This window comes from Sus scrofa, chromosome 8, assembly GCF_054392235.1.
Source record: "Sus scrofa isolate SSC_HxYL_T2T_F1_AM1 chromosome 8, Sscrofa_HxYL_maternal_Yorkshire_Landrace_v2.0, whole genome shotgun sequence".
NCBI classification, from domain to species: Eukaryota; Metazoa; Chordata; class Mammalia; order Artiodactyla; family Suidae; genus Sus; species Sus scrofa.
Window position 1 is genome coordinate 13,379,700 of NC_139390.1, and position 17,407 is coordinate 13,397,106.

Below are 17,407 nucleotides of genomic sequence, written 5' to 3' on the forward strand. Positions count from 1 at the left end.
TTTTATATATTTTCATGCATATTATCTATTCCCGCCTCCCTAGAATGTAAGCTCCGTGAGGGCAAGGGCATTTCCTAGCCTAATTCTACTGTGTCCTCGCCCCCCAAACGATGCTGAGCACAAAGACGACACTTTATTTATTGGTTTTCTTCTCAATGAATGATTAGTTTTGCCCTTTTAACAGCTCATTCAGCAATAGACTCATAACACTTAACTGTTTTCCTTTAAACGTGCCTAGAGAATTACCAGACTAGTTTGAACTATATTTACATTGTTGTTAAACCACTTCTGTATTTTGCCTGGGTATGAGTCTTATCTCTACCACCCTTTAGCCTTGTGACATGGGGTAATTTGCTTAACTTTTCTCAGCCTCAACTTCTCATCTGTGAAATGGGTAGAATGAGAGTAGCAACCTGATGGGTTTCTGACAAATTGTAAGTGAATAACTATAAAAGGGTAACATTCAACATTGTCTGGCATATGGTAAAATCGCAATCCTATAGTTGGTTATTTTTTATTAAGTGTATAACATCGTTTTCCTGGTGGAGGTCTGGCACGGAGGCTCTTTAATATCATCCAAGTGTTGAAAGGCTCTTCATGAGTTTTTTGTTGGTAAGTCCAAAGTACTACTCTGCAAGGGCCAGTGTGGATGTGTTGGTGTGGTTTGGTTTCACAAGAGAACGTGCAGGTTAATAGTATCGGTTTTGATAATCCCATTGACACAGATAATGTTCATGCTTTTCTTAGCACCAATAATTTAGACGTCCTCTTTCTTCACTATCAACATTTCAGGACTTGTCCTTTAAGCACTCCCACTGCATTTTAAAACAAACCCCAGCAAAACACATGACTGCCGAAGGCCTCTGTGGTGGTAGGCAGAGTGATGTTTTCGCTTTGACAAATAACTATGCATATCTTTCCCCTTTAGCCGATATTCGTGGTGTGTCCACCTTGTACCAGGCCCTGTTGTCGTCTCAGGAGTGATGTGAAGAACGAGGCAGACCGATCCCCGCTCCCTTATGATTCATTTATGTGCTTAGGAGAGGGCCTGTGTTGAATATTTGAAGTACAAGATCTCACGCATTTTCAGATGGACTTTGGCCCTTTAAAGACTCTGCAGCTCACTGTGCAGCAGCGTAGTTTTCTCTTTGGGAGAAAGTCACCCTTGCTCTCAGCATTAGATATGGATAAGCCATATGTTAAGTGGCTTGACATTTCAGTTTGATTTAAACCGATTGACATTGACAGCTTCATGCCAAAGTGTATTAATTCTTAATCAGAAATACTATCCCCTTGGACCAATGAAGGTGTTTCGCATTAATTGGCAGTGGCTGCCTGTACGCTTTCTATGGGAAAATAGGGACAGAAAAGAAAACTCAAGCAGAATGGGGAGAAAAGTGTGTTTAGGAAGCAGCCACATCAAAGAGAATTTATTATCCCTTTGCGTAAACTACATTCTATTTATTGACCGTTTGCGCCTTCATTCAAATCGCATTCAAGAGCATCTACTACCCGTTAGGCGTTCTGGAAATACAAAGGTGCTGTATCCCTTAAGGAGCTCCTAGTCTGATGGTGGAATCATACAAGGAAACAAATGATCAGAATGCAGCGTGAACAGTCCTTCTGTGGGTGCGGGCGATAGTTAAAGGTTTTGCACAAGAAATAGAAATCGATGTTTCTGCATATTGGGGAAATCTATTTTTTTGAGTTTAAAATTCCAATTCTTTGAAAAGACCCCCCCCCCCAACCCCGCATCAATACATATTCAAAGGGCCTTTCCCCTTTGCCACAGGGCTGGAAAAATGTGGATTTCACAAGAGAATGCTGCTGCCAACAGAGCACGTGAGAAACACAGCCGGAAATCCGGATGCCATTCTTGACTTCTCTCTGTCGCCCTCCGCATCCAATTAATCACGAGTTCTTTCGGTCTTCTTTCTCCCACCTATCTTTCTGGTCTACTTTTAATTGGTCTGCAATGTAGCTTTGGTATCAGCAGCTTTAAAATCCCCTCAGGTGATACTAAAGTATGGCAAAATTTGAGAACTACTGGTTTGCAAATAAATCAGAAACTCTGGGGGTTAGGCACAGGCACTGATATTTTGCTAGCGCTTCCCAGGTAATACTGATGGGCTCCCAAATTTGAGAACCACCACTGTTATGCAACACATCTCAGTCTTCAACATACATACACCTCATCCGGGGATAATGTTTCCAAAACTGGTGCATCCTCCATGGAAACAGTATGGAAGTTCCTCAAGAAATTAAAATAGAACTACCATATGATCCAGTAACCCCTCTTCTGGGTATATTTCCAAAGGATATTAAATCAGTCTTGAAGACCTATCTGCATGTTCAGCATTAGTTACAATAGCCAAGATATCTAAACAACCTAGATTTTTATTGACAGATGAATAGATAATGAAAAATATATATACATATACACACATATGTGCATACATATACATATCATCTGCATATGAAATTCACACATTGGATATGTTCTCAATTGGATGAATGTCCAGAATTGGGGAAAATCAGTTTATTAGCTTGAGAAGAGCATCTTCTCCAAGCTCTTTTGGCCTCTGTGCTTTGCAGATACTGATTGTGTAGCTGAAGTATTAAGGAGTGAAATACGTCACACTATGATGGAGGTTTTCAGCTAATGGTATGAGGAGTTAGGCTAAGTGGACCTCAGGGATCCTTCTTTCTCCTTTTCTTTTATTTCTTCCTTCCTTCCTTCCTTTCTTCCTTTCTCATCCAATAAATAAGGTTTTCATAAAGATATAATGAGATAATTTTTGCAAAGAGCTTAGCAAATGCAGCCTGACATCTATCAGGCACTCAATAAATCATAGTTGGTATAATTTTTAACAATGGTCTGATTTCTGGCCTTCCTCCATGATTCCCTTAGATAAACTACTCATAGGAAAAACCATTGTAGAGTCAACTATAGAAGGATGAGAAGTAAAATAAGAACTTAATTATGCAAGTTCAAAAGCAGCGCTGAAGCTGAAAATACAAGTGCTATTAGAAATGATATTTGCTTAATTCAGAGCATAGTTCAGGATTTAAATTTGACTCTGGGATCGGTGACCTTGAGAAGAAACATCCTTTTAAGAAAAAAATTTATGTTTCAGCTTTGATACTGTCGAGAACTACCAGGAGAATTGTCAGTTTTGCGGTTTGCACCCTTAGGCATCCTGAGCTGAAAGGAATACTCAGTTGCTATAGCAGCACCTACTTTAGGAGTATTTTTATGCAGATATGTGTCTTTGTGAAAAATAGTGGTGAAGTAGCTATGAGTGAAATATTACTTGTAAACTTCAATTTGTAGCTCATTTTGAGACTGGAATAAAATTTAGGTGTGATTTGTCAAGGAATCCATATATGGATATTAGAAAAGATTTGTTGATATAAAAAAAGACTTTTAAAAATCTAGTGGTTTATGATGACAAGAGTATAAAGGCTAGATGAGAATTTGTTGTTCAAAGAGATTTTTCCCCTAGATTTTAGAAAGGGGAAAAAAAAATCTAAGGAAAGCATTCATGGAATAACATGGTATTGTCAACATTTCTTAGAACTGGATCAAACTCTGAAAGCATCTTCAAATGTTCCAGGAAGAATGTTATATTACATACTTTAAACTATTCAAAATGTGTCCCTCATTCCTTTGGAGCCCCTTCCCACAATATCAAAGGAAATTAGGAAGAGTGTATAGCATGGGTGTGGCTAGGGAACAAGAGTTTTCCACAGATTTGGGAGTGACCGAAAGTAGACAGGACAAGGGGAGGCGCTGGAGCATAAACATCTATCAAAAGAGGATTTCAGAAGAGGTGAGGGCCAGCCCATCTGGTGCAGCTCCCAGCAACTTTTGGCTAAATCTTAAGGTTTATCACCAGGACAAATAACTCTGAAACTGGCAAGATACACTGAGTATCCATTAATAGGAAAATTGCATCAACCTGGTGGCACTGCCATCCTCTCCCACATCTCTGAAAACTATGGTGGCATTAGAAAGATAATTGGACAAAATTTGTGCCACTTGTGCATCTTTCTTTTACAAGCTGGATCTGTACAAATGCTAAAGGTCTGAGCGTCCATGTACAAGGAATATGGAAATTTTCAGTTTGTTTCCAATCAGAAATAGTAACACCTCATCAAATATTTTTCACGTATCCTTGAGGCTTAGGAAGGATGCATAGTGCAATGGTGAGGAGGGCAGGTGTTGGTGTCAGATTGCCAGTGTTTAAAACTTAGCAACATGGAGTTCTCATTGACGCTCAGTGGTAATGAAACTGACTAGTATCCATGAGGATAGGGGTTCAATCCCTGGCCCCGCTCAGTGGATCAAGGATCCTGTGTTGCCAAGAGCTATGGTGTAGGTCACAGACACAGCTTGGATGTGGCTGCTGTGGCTGTGGTGCAGGCTGTCTGCAGCTTCGATTTGACCCCATAAGCTGCACTTGCTCTAGGCCATTAAAAAAAAAAAAAAATGCTTACCAACTGCGTTACCAGGAACAGATACCTAAGGAGGAACAGATACCAGGAATAGTTACCTAAGCGCAGATTGGCAAAGTAAGAAAGAGGACCAGGAGACTTTTCTCTAACAAAATCGAATTGAATATTTGGGGAAAGCTAACTATTCTAGTGTGAATTTCAATACCTCTGAATAAAACCCTTTCATACTAGCATTTGTCTAGATCTAGGGAACCTGGCTAGAAGCTTTTCCAGCCCAAAGCTGCTTTGCGGCTTTCCTGAGCCGGTCACTGCCTGCTGCTCCTACTATGACATTTGCCAATCATTTGACACACCCTCCCTGCCAGGAACGTATCTTTTCCACACAGAAACCTCATTAAAATTCTCACTCTGAGACCTGGTTAGAAGGAGCTCTCCTCATAGAAAGCAGAGGCAACCCATATGAGCTGGAAAGTCCTTTGTTTTAAGCATGTACCCTGAATCACCAGTTATGTAATGAGAACCAGAAACTTGAAAGAGAAAGGCCACTACAAACAGAAAAACTCATGCTGGGGGAAATAGAGACAATTCACAGAACAGAAGGAAAGTTGATACACCCAGAATCAATTAGATGTCACATCAATAAAATAAAAAATACTATTCTCTAAAAAATAAAATCAGAAAACAATAAAAACTAAAAATATAATGAAAAATTAAGAATTTCTATTCACAGACTGATAAGTAAATTTGAACTTAAAAAAAGAAAAAGATAGGAAAAGCATGAAAAAATCAGAAGGCACCTATAGGAGCCATGTAGGAGGTACAACTTTCGGTCAATTGAATCTCAAAAGCAGAAATCTGAGCAAATAGAAGAGAAATTTAATAAAAAGGTAAAAGAGAATTTCTCAAGGATAAAGGAAAGGACATGCATTTTTATATTAAAAAGACATACTAAGTGTCCAGAACAATGAATAGAGGAAGAATGATTCACATCTGGAAACATCACTGTAAGATTTCAGAATATCAGGGCTAACACAGATCCTCGAAGTTTCAAGAAACACTTGTTGCTGGCAAACAAAGGCTCATAGTCTCAAACTTTCAAGGCGATTTGACAAACTCTAGTCGTTCTCAGGCATTATTTTAAAATGCTCTGTAACAAAGCATTATATATGGAAAGTGAACAAATAAACACAAAGATGAAGGCATGCAGAAAATAGTAGGTCTAGACTTAGGTGGGGTCTCTACAGTGAGAGAACAGTGCCTTGCAGAAAGAGAGAGCTGGAGAATGCTTATAAGAAAAGAAAATAAACATTCGAATCAGCATAGGCGGTATAATCAAGAGATTGATTTTTTAGAGGTAAGGATATAATTAAGGCAAATAATACAAGGATAAAGGAAAGTAGCTTGGAATTTTAAAACCCAACTAATAAAAAACCTTACAAATAGGAAGCAAAATGACATGTGTAGTGATTTTGGCCACTTACGGAAAACGAGGAAAAAGAATTCGTTCCCTGTAATGCTGGTGCTGGTGTTGGTTGTGGAGGCCCGAGTGGTAGTGGTGTTGGATGGGGAGACCGTGGCGTTAGTGGTTATGCTTGTAGACCTCTTGCCTCCCTCCCTTCTCTATATATACTGCATTTTTCACTATTTCTTTAAAAGTTTGCCCACGTCATATGCATGTGGTAACAAATCAAATAACATAGAATATTCCCCCTCTTTAGGTCCAAGAACCCAATCTTGGAACTAAACAAACACAGTCTTAACATACCACACTTATTAAATGCTGGTCATTGCTTTTCACATTTTATGATCAATTTATGGACGATGCTTGGAATCATCCAAGTGAAAATGTTGTGGAGATAAAGGTAGCATGGAAATAGAGGAACAAAGAGCATGCTGCTAACAATCCTCACTTCATGTGGTTGAGAATCAAGAGATTCTGTCAAAAGTTGTTGGAACAAGAAAGAGGTATCGGTTAATTACATGATGTTACAGAGATGATTATTTGAAGAAGTGGAAAATAGTATCAATGATAAACTTTGAGGAGTTCCTGTTGTGGCTCAGTGGCTAATGAATCCGACTAGGAACCATGAGGTTGTGGGTTCGATCCCTGGCCTCGCTCATTGGGTTAAGGATCCGGTGTTGCTGTAGCTGTGGTATAGGTCGCAGATGCAGCTTGGATCTGGCATTGCTGTGGCTCTGGCGTAGGCCGACGGCCACAGCTCCGATTAGACCCCTAGCCTGGGGACCTCCTTATGCTGCGGGTGCGGCCCTAAAAAGACAAAAAGACAAAAAAAAAAAATTATAAACTTTGGGAAGAAGGGAAGGGAGAGAGTAGAAGTTTAGGGAGATAATTCATCATACTGTAGAGTCATCAGTTGTTGCCCTTGAGTCGTATGTCAAGAAATATAGTTATTAACATGTGACTTAATAGAAAGAAAATCATCAGAAGGGCTAAAAACAAAAACTGAAAGATAGTGCCCTTATGTGAACTTGGCTTTGTTCACACAAATGATTGATGGAATGTGCAAAAGGAGTTTTGCTTTTTAGAAAAATTAATGCTATTCTGTATTGTTTCATTTGTTACCATGTGCACATAAGACTTTAATAAATACTAAAATTCCAAAAAAAAAAAAATATGTGAAGGAAGGAAGCAGGGAAGCAAGGAGGAAAGAAAGGGGGAGAGAAAGGGAGACAGGCAGGCAGGCAGGCAGCAGTGAGCCTGCCAAGCTTGGCAGTAATGCCATGGCCTCCAGGACTGCTGTCGCCACCACGCTGCCATTGCCTCCACCACAACTGCTGCCACTTGGACTTGAGCACCAGGCACCGGGCTAAGAGTTTGGAAGGTGTTGTCTGCTGAAATGCCTTTTAGTTTTAGTCTCCTTAGAAACGAGGATTTGATAAATTCTGACAAATAACGATGCTCTCATTTTAAATCTGATGTGAGAAAGAGTGGTTATCTGCACACTTTCTATCAGCTCTTTAGCTATACCTGGTCACAGGGGGCTTAGAAAGAAAATTTTCATCAGCAAGGGAATACTGGCCTTTAATATGGAAGAGCTCTCATGTGAAAGATAATTAGGTTTGTTCTCAAATGTTGGAAAGCATGCAAATGGTGTCGACAGTACTGCTACGTGGCATGCCTGTTTCGGATGCACCTCAGTGGATTCTGATCCAAGTGGCGCATGCATTGTGCATGGAGAAACATGAGTGGTGGGCACTGTATTTGCTGATCTCTAGATTTCATCTACACCAAGGGCCTTTGACCTTCTTAGACTGAGACCTTGCTTAGATAGAGAACGCTTTTCTTGTGACGCGAATAGCAATCATCCTGATGATCAGTAAATAAAATAAATTCAACCCAAGTTATTTGACGTCTAGTTTCCATCTCCTACTCCTCAGTTGTGGTATTATTTGTACCAATTTTACGTACAAAAAAAAATGCCAAAACAAAAAGGCTATTTAAATATTCATATACATATAAAAAGATATAATGCAGTTTTGTTTAAAAAACAAAACAAACTAACAAATAAAACCTGCTCTAGCCTGAAGGATTGGTTTGCCAATAAGGAAGAAAATAAATTATCTTCATCAAATATTTCCTTCTACTCTGAGAGGCATATATTCCCACTATCCCCAAATATACGAAGTACAGAGAATGATGCTTCTATTTGCAAAGCTAATGAGTTTCCCTTGTTTTCTTATTGCAGTCTGGCAAAATTAAGAGAAAAAATGTTATTCCATTTTTGGATACTTTACAAAAAATAGCATGTTTCATGAGACTTAAACTTCTAAAATTAAGAGCAATAACTAATGAAACAAACACTTTAGCCATAAGAACCTTCTAATTTTGCTGGTTTAGTGTTTTAAAAACTCTAGTTCTCTATTTTCCCTTTATTTATTAAGAAGCTTCTTATTAAATTCATATAAAGGAAGTAAAACGTCCTCAGATAGCAACACTAAATATAATTGAAGGTGTTTCCAAAATAATTGGCTTGGTATTTATAATTCATATTGCCCTGTTCACAAGCCTTGGAATCATGAAAATGTGGTTACCTCCCTTAAATGTCAGACTTCCACGTTCATGAAGAAAATCATATTGTTCATAATTTTAGTTTCAATTTTAGAAATGAACAGTCACTCCAGTAACAATCCTGGTGATTCGTCAACCTGGTAACATTTTGTGTTCATGGATCTAGTTCAAAGGAAATCAGGAAGGTGGAGAAGAGGGAGTTCCTTTTGTGGCTCAGCAGTTCATGAACCCTATTAGGATCCATGAGGATGTGGGTTCAACCCCTGGCTTCGCTCAGTGCATTAAGGATCTGATGTTGCCATGAGCTGTGGTGTAAGTAGAAGATGCGGCTCAGATCCTGTGTTGCCTGGCTGTGGTGCAGGCCAGCAACTGTATATCCGATTTGACCCCTAGCCTGGGAACTTCCATATATATGCTGCAGGTGAGGCCCTATAGGTGGAAAAGAATGTAGTTAAAAATTTTATAAAAATCTAGCATGTTTCTAGTTGGATGAATAAATCTTTGAAACTTTATCCTAAAGAAAATAATAAAAATGAGAGGAAACAATTTAGATAATATCTTGTTATATATTGTGATTCTTGTTATTACGTATTTGACCTCCAAACTGTCATTATTGAAAATAATTTGAGGAGAATCAAACTTAAAATAAATCTCTACCAAAACCCACCAGATCTTATTTTATTTTCCTTCCTTCTTTCCTTCCTTTCTTCCTCTCTCCCTCCCTCCCTTCCCTACATAGAAATGCAATGGCTGATAAAATGACCTAAGCAAAAGGTAGCTTTTACAGGGTGTCTGAATTTGCCTTGGTCATTCTCAGGACAGTCTGTACTACTTCTGTCCACCCTTGTCTAAGAGTTCTGGCCACATGTTTGTCTTTTTTTTTTTTTTTTTTTTTTAGGGCCACACCTGACGTGTGTAGAAATTCCAGGCTAGGGTCAAATCAGAGCTGCAGCTTCTGGCTTACGCCATAGCCACAGCAAATCTGAGCCTCATCTGCGATCTATGCCACAGCTTGGAGTGACGCTGGATCCTTAACCCACCGAGTGAGCGAGTGAGACAGGAATCCAACCCGCATCCTCATGGATACTAGTTGGGTTCTTAAACCGCTGAGCCACAAGGGGAACTCCTGTTTGTCTTATCATTAAGAGTAAATGCCTAGTTCACAGTAACCCAGAACATTTCTGAGGATCCCATATAAAACAGTTTCTCAGGATTAGCGTTCTTATCTGGTCCTAGTTTCATATTTGTAGAGTTATCACATATGTATTTATTTCATATTCTTTGTATTATTATTTATTATTTACAAATACATATATATGGACACATATGCACATGCATATATATGCGAGGAGAGAGGGCTATATAGACTTATACTTTAGTTATTTGTCTAGGAATTCATGTTAATTTATAAAATCATGTGCACGTATTACTCTCATTGGCTAATATACTTAGGTATAATATACATAGACAACAAGCATCATTATTTGTGACCACAGATATCAAAGTCTTGATAGTGTATTTGAATATCTGAACACATCAGATTTTATGAGCTTGTTTATTTTACTAATAAATAACTTAGGAGTAGGAGGAATAGCAGTTTTTTCTTATTATTTGTGTTTGCATTTTGTGCTTGAATTTTGAGTACTGTCTTCAATCAATGACATCTCTGAAGGAAATTTTTGTTGGTTACTTGCCTACTTTATGAGAGTTAGAGGTGTGGACATCACGATTCTTCCCTGATAACTGGCTCGTCTCTAGATGTGTTTGCTCCTTTGCAGTTAGAGGTAGCCCTGTGACTGTTTCTGGCTTATGAGATGGGGAAAAGTGACATGTGTTACTTCTGCACCAGAGCATTTACATGTTGGCATGAAGCCTCCTGTTCTCTCTTCTTGCCATCATTGTGACCAGGACTGTCCAAGTTGGAAAGTCTAAATGGAGGTTACAGCAGTTTATCTCTACTGTCCAAAAGCTGGTCTTGACTGTGTCTTAGGACGATGTAATCTTCAGAAAACAAGTCTGTACAAAAATTATAGGATTATGAACATGATTGAATTTCCTACAGGAAACCATAGAAGGCGACAGGTTCTGTGTTCTGGTGAACATGAGGCCATATTCCAGTAGATGGATGGCAACTACTATGGAAGCTGAAGATTTTAAATTTATTTATTTATTGACTTAATGTATGCTTTGTAGCAAACCAATAAAGGCATCAGAAACTCTAAAGCCAATCTGTAGTGTCACAAATGAGCCGTGGTGTGCTACAGTTGGAAACATCACGAAGTCTTTGTCCACTAACAAATTCAAAAGCTGTAACATTAAAACGATGTAAATTCTTCCAGAGAGTATTCACAAATCAGTATTTGAACATCGTTGTGACTTCTCCAATTTTGGAAAAGAAAGCTTGTCTGGAAAACATATTCCAAAAGACAGGGTTCATTTTGGTGATGTTAAAGTAACCTGTGAGTTTCTTTTTGAATGTGTCAGCCTTTAGCTCAAGACAATTTCTTGTAGGGAATTGATTTTTCACAGGTCTCTCAGGAGGTCCCAAAGGCAGACTTCGGTGTCTTGATTTTGAGGCACGAAGAGTTGTACTCATCAGGAATGTGGTCAGTGTCTAAAAAGGGATTTTAAAAACTGTGTTGAAAGGCAGTTTTCTAACAGAGTCGATCTAATGGTTAAAAGTAGACATCGACATGGCTTGTTACAATCATTTATCTACTGTTTATATGAGATTATTTGATGAGAGTTTATTTTGTCTACTAAATACTAGGTGCTGGGTTTCAGAGACAAGCAAGACACTGTTTCTGTTCTGGAAGAACTCAAACTGATGGAGGAGACAGAAAATCCATCAATTATGGAAGACTGGAGACGGAAAAATGGCAAGGGAAAGGCATGACATCTTGCCTTTGGGAAGTAGAGAGGTAAAGAGAAGTCTCTTTGGGGGGAGATGAGCGCTGCTCTGGGAAGGCTTGGCCAAAAATAGCAAACTGCACAAAGCATTCCAAGACCATGCATTTGAACATGAAAATTGCCTGGCTCATTCAGAGATTTACAGCTTCTTTTGGTCTAAGTAGACCAGGTTGAGTTAAGCTCATTAACAACCAAGAATCCTAAAAAAAACGCCCTCGTTAATCCAGCTCCTCTCCGCTTCCACTAGCCTAGTGTTGTATTATGAATATTTGTTATATTGTTCTCTTTCCAACTGAAGTGTGAACAGAGAGGGGTCATGTGTCACTATCTTTGTATCCCATCATGGTTATAATACATGGCTTATAAAACATGGAAAGTTAAAGAATGCATGTCACCTTCCTGAGCATGAGCTAGGAGGTCTTATTTCTAGACCGACTCTGCTCCTCGCTAGCTGTGTGGCTTCTGGTGAGGCACTGTGTGCATTCGTGCTTTGGTTTCCTCTAGAGCATAACGAACGTTGATGAGATGCTCTCTAAGATCCTTGAGTCTAAGTTTGGATGAGCCTGTGATTCTCCTTAATTAGGCTGTTGAGCTTCAGTGAAGTTTAGAAATGAATATTGCTTTTTAAATCCTTTCAGGGCACTTAGCTTAGTGGTTTTTAACATTGGAGTGTGTTCCATGAAGTCAGGAAGCCTTAGTTCCCAATCCCAGCCCTTCCCAACCTCCACCAGCCTTAGCCTTTTTCTTTTGTAATGTGAAAAATATAATTCTCACTATGTAGAGTTATTTTGAAGATTAAGCGAAACATTGTACAAAAAGTGCCAAATAAATTACCTGGCACATGGTGCCAGAAGATGTTAGTTCTCTCCTCTAGTTTCCTGAGAGTAATTACTCAAAAGGTGTTTTTTGATTGTTTTGCCTTAGGTATTAGTCAAAAGCAAAGGGAGATGATAAAGTCAGGCAGAAATTCTGCAGTCTTTTGCACTGCACTTGCCTGAGAGGTGAAAACAGGAAGGGTTGATACTTTCATACTCACACACGCCTTCCTAGTTCTAAATTTTCATCATCTACTTAACAAAACAAATTCACTGAGTATCTACTCTGTGGAAATGATTGTGTTAAATTCTTTAGCATAAGAGGTCTGCCTAATACTTGAGAAGAGAAATGAACACAGTTTGAGATAAAGCTCTCAAGTTTTCTGAAACTCAAATCAGGAAATATGACCTGACAAATACCCATGTGCTTTTGGGGGCATTGAGATAGACTGTTTGAAATTGATTGTCATAGAAATGGGAGCGGCATATATATAAGAGGGTCATTTTCTTCCCGGGTTCCTGTCACATCCACTTCACCAGCCAATTCCTCCTCCTTGGTCAAATATAAGCTCTTTTCGATAGTCATTTCCTCACCTACTGGGAGATGAAATTGTCAGGCACATACAAATACCTTTAATATCAGAGCTGAAGTGATACCCATGCCTGAGGCGAGGTGATGGACATATTCCTATGGGAATTCAGAGACAAGAAGGTGTCTGCAGCAGGCCCTTTGCTTTCCTGCTGCACTTTTCCCTAATCCCTTACTGCTTAGGGCTCAGGAACCATAAGCTTTCTCATGTGTTGAAGTGCAACTTGAAGCAAAGTCATAGAAAGTTTCCAGTTACCTAGAAAATGTACATGGAGAAATTGTAAATAACATCATAGATATAAAGTGATATTACCAAATTGTCATTTTTTTATGTGTTTGATTTAAAGCAGATGCGGTTAGAGCGGGGACTGCAAATGTCTTTATGGTTTTTTTGGTAGAAAAAAATTCTTTTTTTTTTTTTTTTTGGTCTTTTTAGGGCCACACTCAGGGCATGTGGGGGTTCCCAGGCTAGGGGTCGAATTGGAGCTGGAGCTGCTGGCCTACGCCACAGCCACAGCAACACGAGATATGTTCTGTGTCTTTGACCTATACCACAGCTCATGGCAATGCAGGATCCTTAACCCACTGAGCAAGGCCAGGGATCGAACCTGCGTCCTCATGGGTGCTGGTCAGATTCGTTTCCACTGAGCCATAAGGGGAACCCCCAAAAATTCTTTTTTGAATGCAAATATTTTCTAAACACTTTAAAGTCATCCTAACTGAATATCAGATGATTGAACACACATCAAGGCCTCCCTGATTTTGAGTTAACCAGAGCTCCAAGTGGACCTGCTTTCTAAGTTGGTCTGTATTATTTATTTAAAGACAAAAATACAGATAGATTAAAAAGAGTTTTTGATAAGCTTATAACATAACATAGTAAATACAGTTTTGGACTTCTTTGGATCAAAGGTCAAATGGAGTCACTACTTGGTCCCTGCTGTGGACTAAACTGTGTCCCCCAAAATTCCTATGTTGAAGCCTTAACCCTCAAATGTGATGGTATTTGATTTAGGTAATGTTCTGATAATTAGGTTTAGGTAAGGTTCTGAGAATGGGGCCTTCATTATTTATTTTTTTAAAATGATTTTTATTTTTTTCCATTATAGTTGGCTTACAGTATTCTGTCAGCAAAGTGACCCAGTCACACATAAATATACATTATTTTTCTCACATTATCCTCCATCATGTTCCATCATAAGTGACTAGCTATAGTTCCCTGTGCTGTACAGCAGAATGGGGACTTCATGAGGGAATTAGGTCCCTAATATAAAAATACACCACAGTGTTTGCAGTGCCTCCTTCCTTGCCGTTTGAGGATGTAACGAGAAGGTGGCATCTCAAAACCAGAAAGAAGGCCGTCACCAGAACTGACTGTGCAGGCACCCCGATCCCGGACTTCCAGCCTCCAGAACTGCGCAAACTTTTTTTTTTTTTTTAATTGTTTAAGCCATCAAGTCTCTGGTACTTTGTTATGGCAGCCTGAGCTGACTAACACAGGCACGTTTTCCCTTCATGTATATATTTGAGGTTTCAAATTTGAAAATAGCATGTAGAATTTTGTGGTTGAGTTGCTTTCCAGGGAGATTCATGGCAAATGCTGCCAGTTTTCATATTGCTGCCCTGTTTGTCTGAACAAATGGATGCCTTGGTGTGTCATGGAAGAGATGGGGGGAAATAGTACATGCTCCCCCCATGGCTGGAGAAGATGGTTTCGCTTAATAGTGACCTTGACTGGCTCTGAGCAACTGTGACCTGGGACTCAGGACTGCACTGAAAGATGCATGGCAAGATTCAAGAGGAGATTCAGAAATCAAATATGTATAGATTTTGAAAATTACATGCAGAGGAATATGTAGAATTAGAAGAAAAGAAAAAATCTGAAAATTAATGAGCTAAGTGTCCAGTCAAATAAGTTAGGAGAAGAAATACAGAAGAAATTCAAAGAAAATATAAGGAGTTAATAAAAATAGGAGAAATTAACAGAATAGGAAAATGTACAGTATTAAGAAATAATATCAGGTTTTTTCTTTGAAATAATAAAAAAAACTCTGAGCAGTAATCAATCTAGAAAAAAGGAAAGAAAGCACAAATAAATAATATTTAGAATGAATAAAGGAGGCCTGATCACAAAGAGAATCAATATTTAGAAGAAATACAACTATTTTGGATTATGGATTTTTTTAAAAGATTTTCTTTTTCTTATTAAAGCACAAACCCCCATGAAGTAGCTAAGCAGAGCAAGCCAATATCATCTGATTCCTTAGGCAGAGTCAAGAAGAATTCTTTCAGAGTGAGGCCTGTACGTATGATACTGAATGTAGGGGAAATTCCTTAGGGAAATTCCAGGAACCTGGAAAATAAAGGAGAGGGGAAAAAAAAAAAAATATATATATATATATATATATATATATATATATATATATATGAATAGTCTACATTTGTACTAAACCTTTGTGTTTCTAATTCCTTTGGTCTAGGTTTTGCTCGCTCATTGCCCCCTTCTTGCCAGTGCTTTTATCAAGGTCATCATTGTTTTCTAATTGCCCATCCAATGGTCTATTTTCCATTTTGACTTTTCTGCAGCATTTGCCACTCTTAACTTCCTCCTCCTCTTCTTCCTTCTCCTGTTTAAGAATTCCTGTCTTCTCTTGAATTTCAAAATACCACCATTTCCTCAGACTCCCAGCCTCCTACTGTCTTTCCAGCTATCCTCCTTCTCTGAGGCATTTGCATTCATTTGAAGAGACAGTAACATTTTCTCAGTTTTCTGCTACAAACTTTTGTGCCTTTCTCAACAAATCTTCATTCATCACTCAACACTTCTTCTTACTTGAAAAAAGTAACTACTTGAGTTCTTGCAGTGGTGCAGTAGTTTAGGAATCCAACTAGAGCAACTCCGGTCACTGGAGGTATGGCTTTGATACCCCACCCTGCACAGTGGGTTAAAGGATCTGGTGTTGCTGCAGCTGTGGCATAGGTCACAGCTGCGGCTAGGTTTCAGTCCCTGGCCCAGGGACTTTCATGTGCCACAGGTGTGACCATAAAATTAAAAAAACCCAAAAAACTCCCTTAGTTGTCTCCTCTTCTCTACTGTCATTGCTTCTACCTTTGTTCCGGCACTTTAGACTCATACATTTATCAAGCTGCTGTTTTGAGCATTGCCAGTACGTTTAAGCTCCTGAGCAAAAACAAAAAATAAAAACACAACTTCTCAATGGTTTATTTTTCTTCTCAGGATTACTTCATGGTATTCTCTCTGCCATCCACTTACCTTCTCCAGGGCTGCCATTGCGTTTGACTTCAAGCCTTGACTTACTGTCATCTCTCCTCTGAGAGCTGTGAGGAGGAGTTTCATGTTCTGTCTCCATGGGTTTGACTAATGGAACATTTCCAAGACAAGTATGATAGGAGGATGACTTTTCTAAAAAACTACATAACTTTCACTTTCTCCATTGTATTTTCTTGCATAACAGCTCTTTGGAATCTTCTTTCCCTCACCAGGCACAAACCACCAGGAGCTCTTGAACTGGCAGGCCCCTCTCTTTGTCTGAACTGTTCATCCCTCAATTGTCCATGGAGGTCACTGCTCTTCTTTGGAGTCTTTAATCAAATGTCACTTTTGCATTGAGTCTTACCCAGATCACCCAGCCCACTACTCCATGCCTATTGTTTTAAAATACCATGTATTAATAGTAAGTTTGCTATATAGTAAAGCCAACAAATCAGGAAACAGTTCACACTGAAAATATAGCTCATTATTCATTGTTGCTAAGAAGAGGGGGGAGCCACGCCATGGAGGGGCCATGTGGAGCAGCACCAGAGTGAGCTACTACACAGAGAGTTGGGGAAAACTGTCAGCAGGAGCCTTTATTGTGACTTCCAAGTGAAGGAATGGACAAGGCAAGGCAAGCAGGTTTAGGATTGGCTAGTTTGAATAATTTCCACAGGCTCTGGACACAGGGTCTGTCCCTAGTTATCTGGCACCTAGCCCTAGGGTGATATCGGCAGGTGGATGGTAGCCTGGAGTGTGAGAGCCCAATAATGGTAGTGGTTGAGAGGGTGGACTATTGCTTAGTTGGTTTGTATTTGAAGAGCTTGCCTTTGAGAGAAATTTTTCTCCCATGGAGTGTGGAGGGAAGTGAGGGAGGTGGGAGGCCAAGGCAAAGTGACTCAGGCACATCTTTGGGTTGTCCAGAACAAGACGTGTCTAGCACATGGATGTAGGCCAGAGGTTACAGCATCACATTTATAGAAGCTAGTGACATTGTTCATACATTTGTACTCCTGATTCCCCTCACTCTAGTTTTTCTTTCCATAGAATTTTATTACCTTCTAACATATCATACCATGTACACATTATGTCTATTGTTTGTTACCTGTCTCTTTACTTTAAACTGTAAGCATTGTGAGGATAAGAAATCTTTGATTTCCTATTTTTTTAACTGATATTCCCAGAACCTAGAATAAGACGTAGCATGCTAAGTATATGCTCAGTAACTATGTATTGAGTAAACACCTTTAACTCTATAGTCTATAAAGTGTTGACATTATGTCCCATGTCTCAGCCGAGATTCTGAGATGCTGTACTCAGGCTGAAGATCT

The 17,407-nt window shown here is 39.2% G+C and overlaps 1 protein-coding gene across 15 annotated transcripts in view; it reads left to right on the forward strand.

Annotated features, from left to right (window-relative positions):
* The window catches only part of LOC106504595 (uncharacterized), a 666,799-nt gene that overhangs the window by 267,627 nt on the left and 381,765 nt on the right, over positions 1 to 17,407 (forward strand). For 11 of the 15 annotated variants that reach the window (XR_014812189.1, XR_014812191.1, XR_014812193.1 and 8 more), the window contains one exon: positions 11,259 to 11,409. The exons of the other annotated variants lie outside the window; for them this stretch is intronic. Coding sequence is in view for 2 of the 11 variants with exons in the window: in XM_084971625.1 (XP_084827751.1) it covers positions 11,259 to 11,409 (151 nt within the window). In the remaining 9 variants the exon portion in view is untranslated. The remainder of the gene's footprint in view (positions 1 to 11,258; positions 11,410 to 17,407) is intronic. 15 annotated transcript variants of the gene reach the window in all.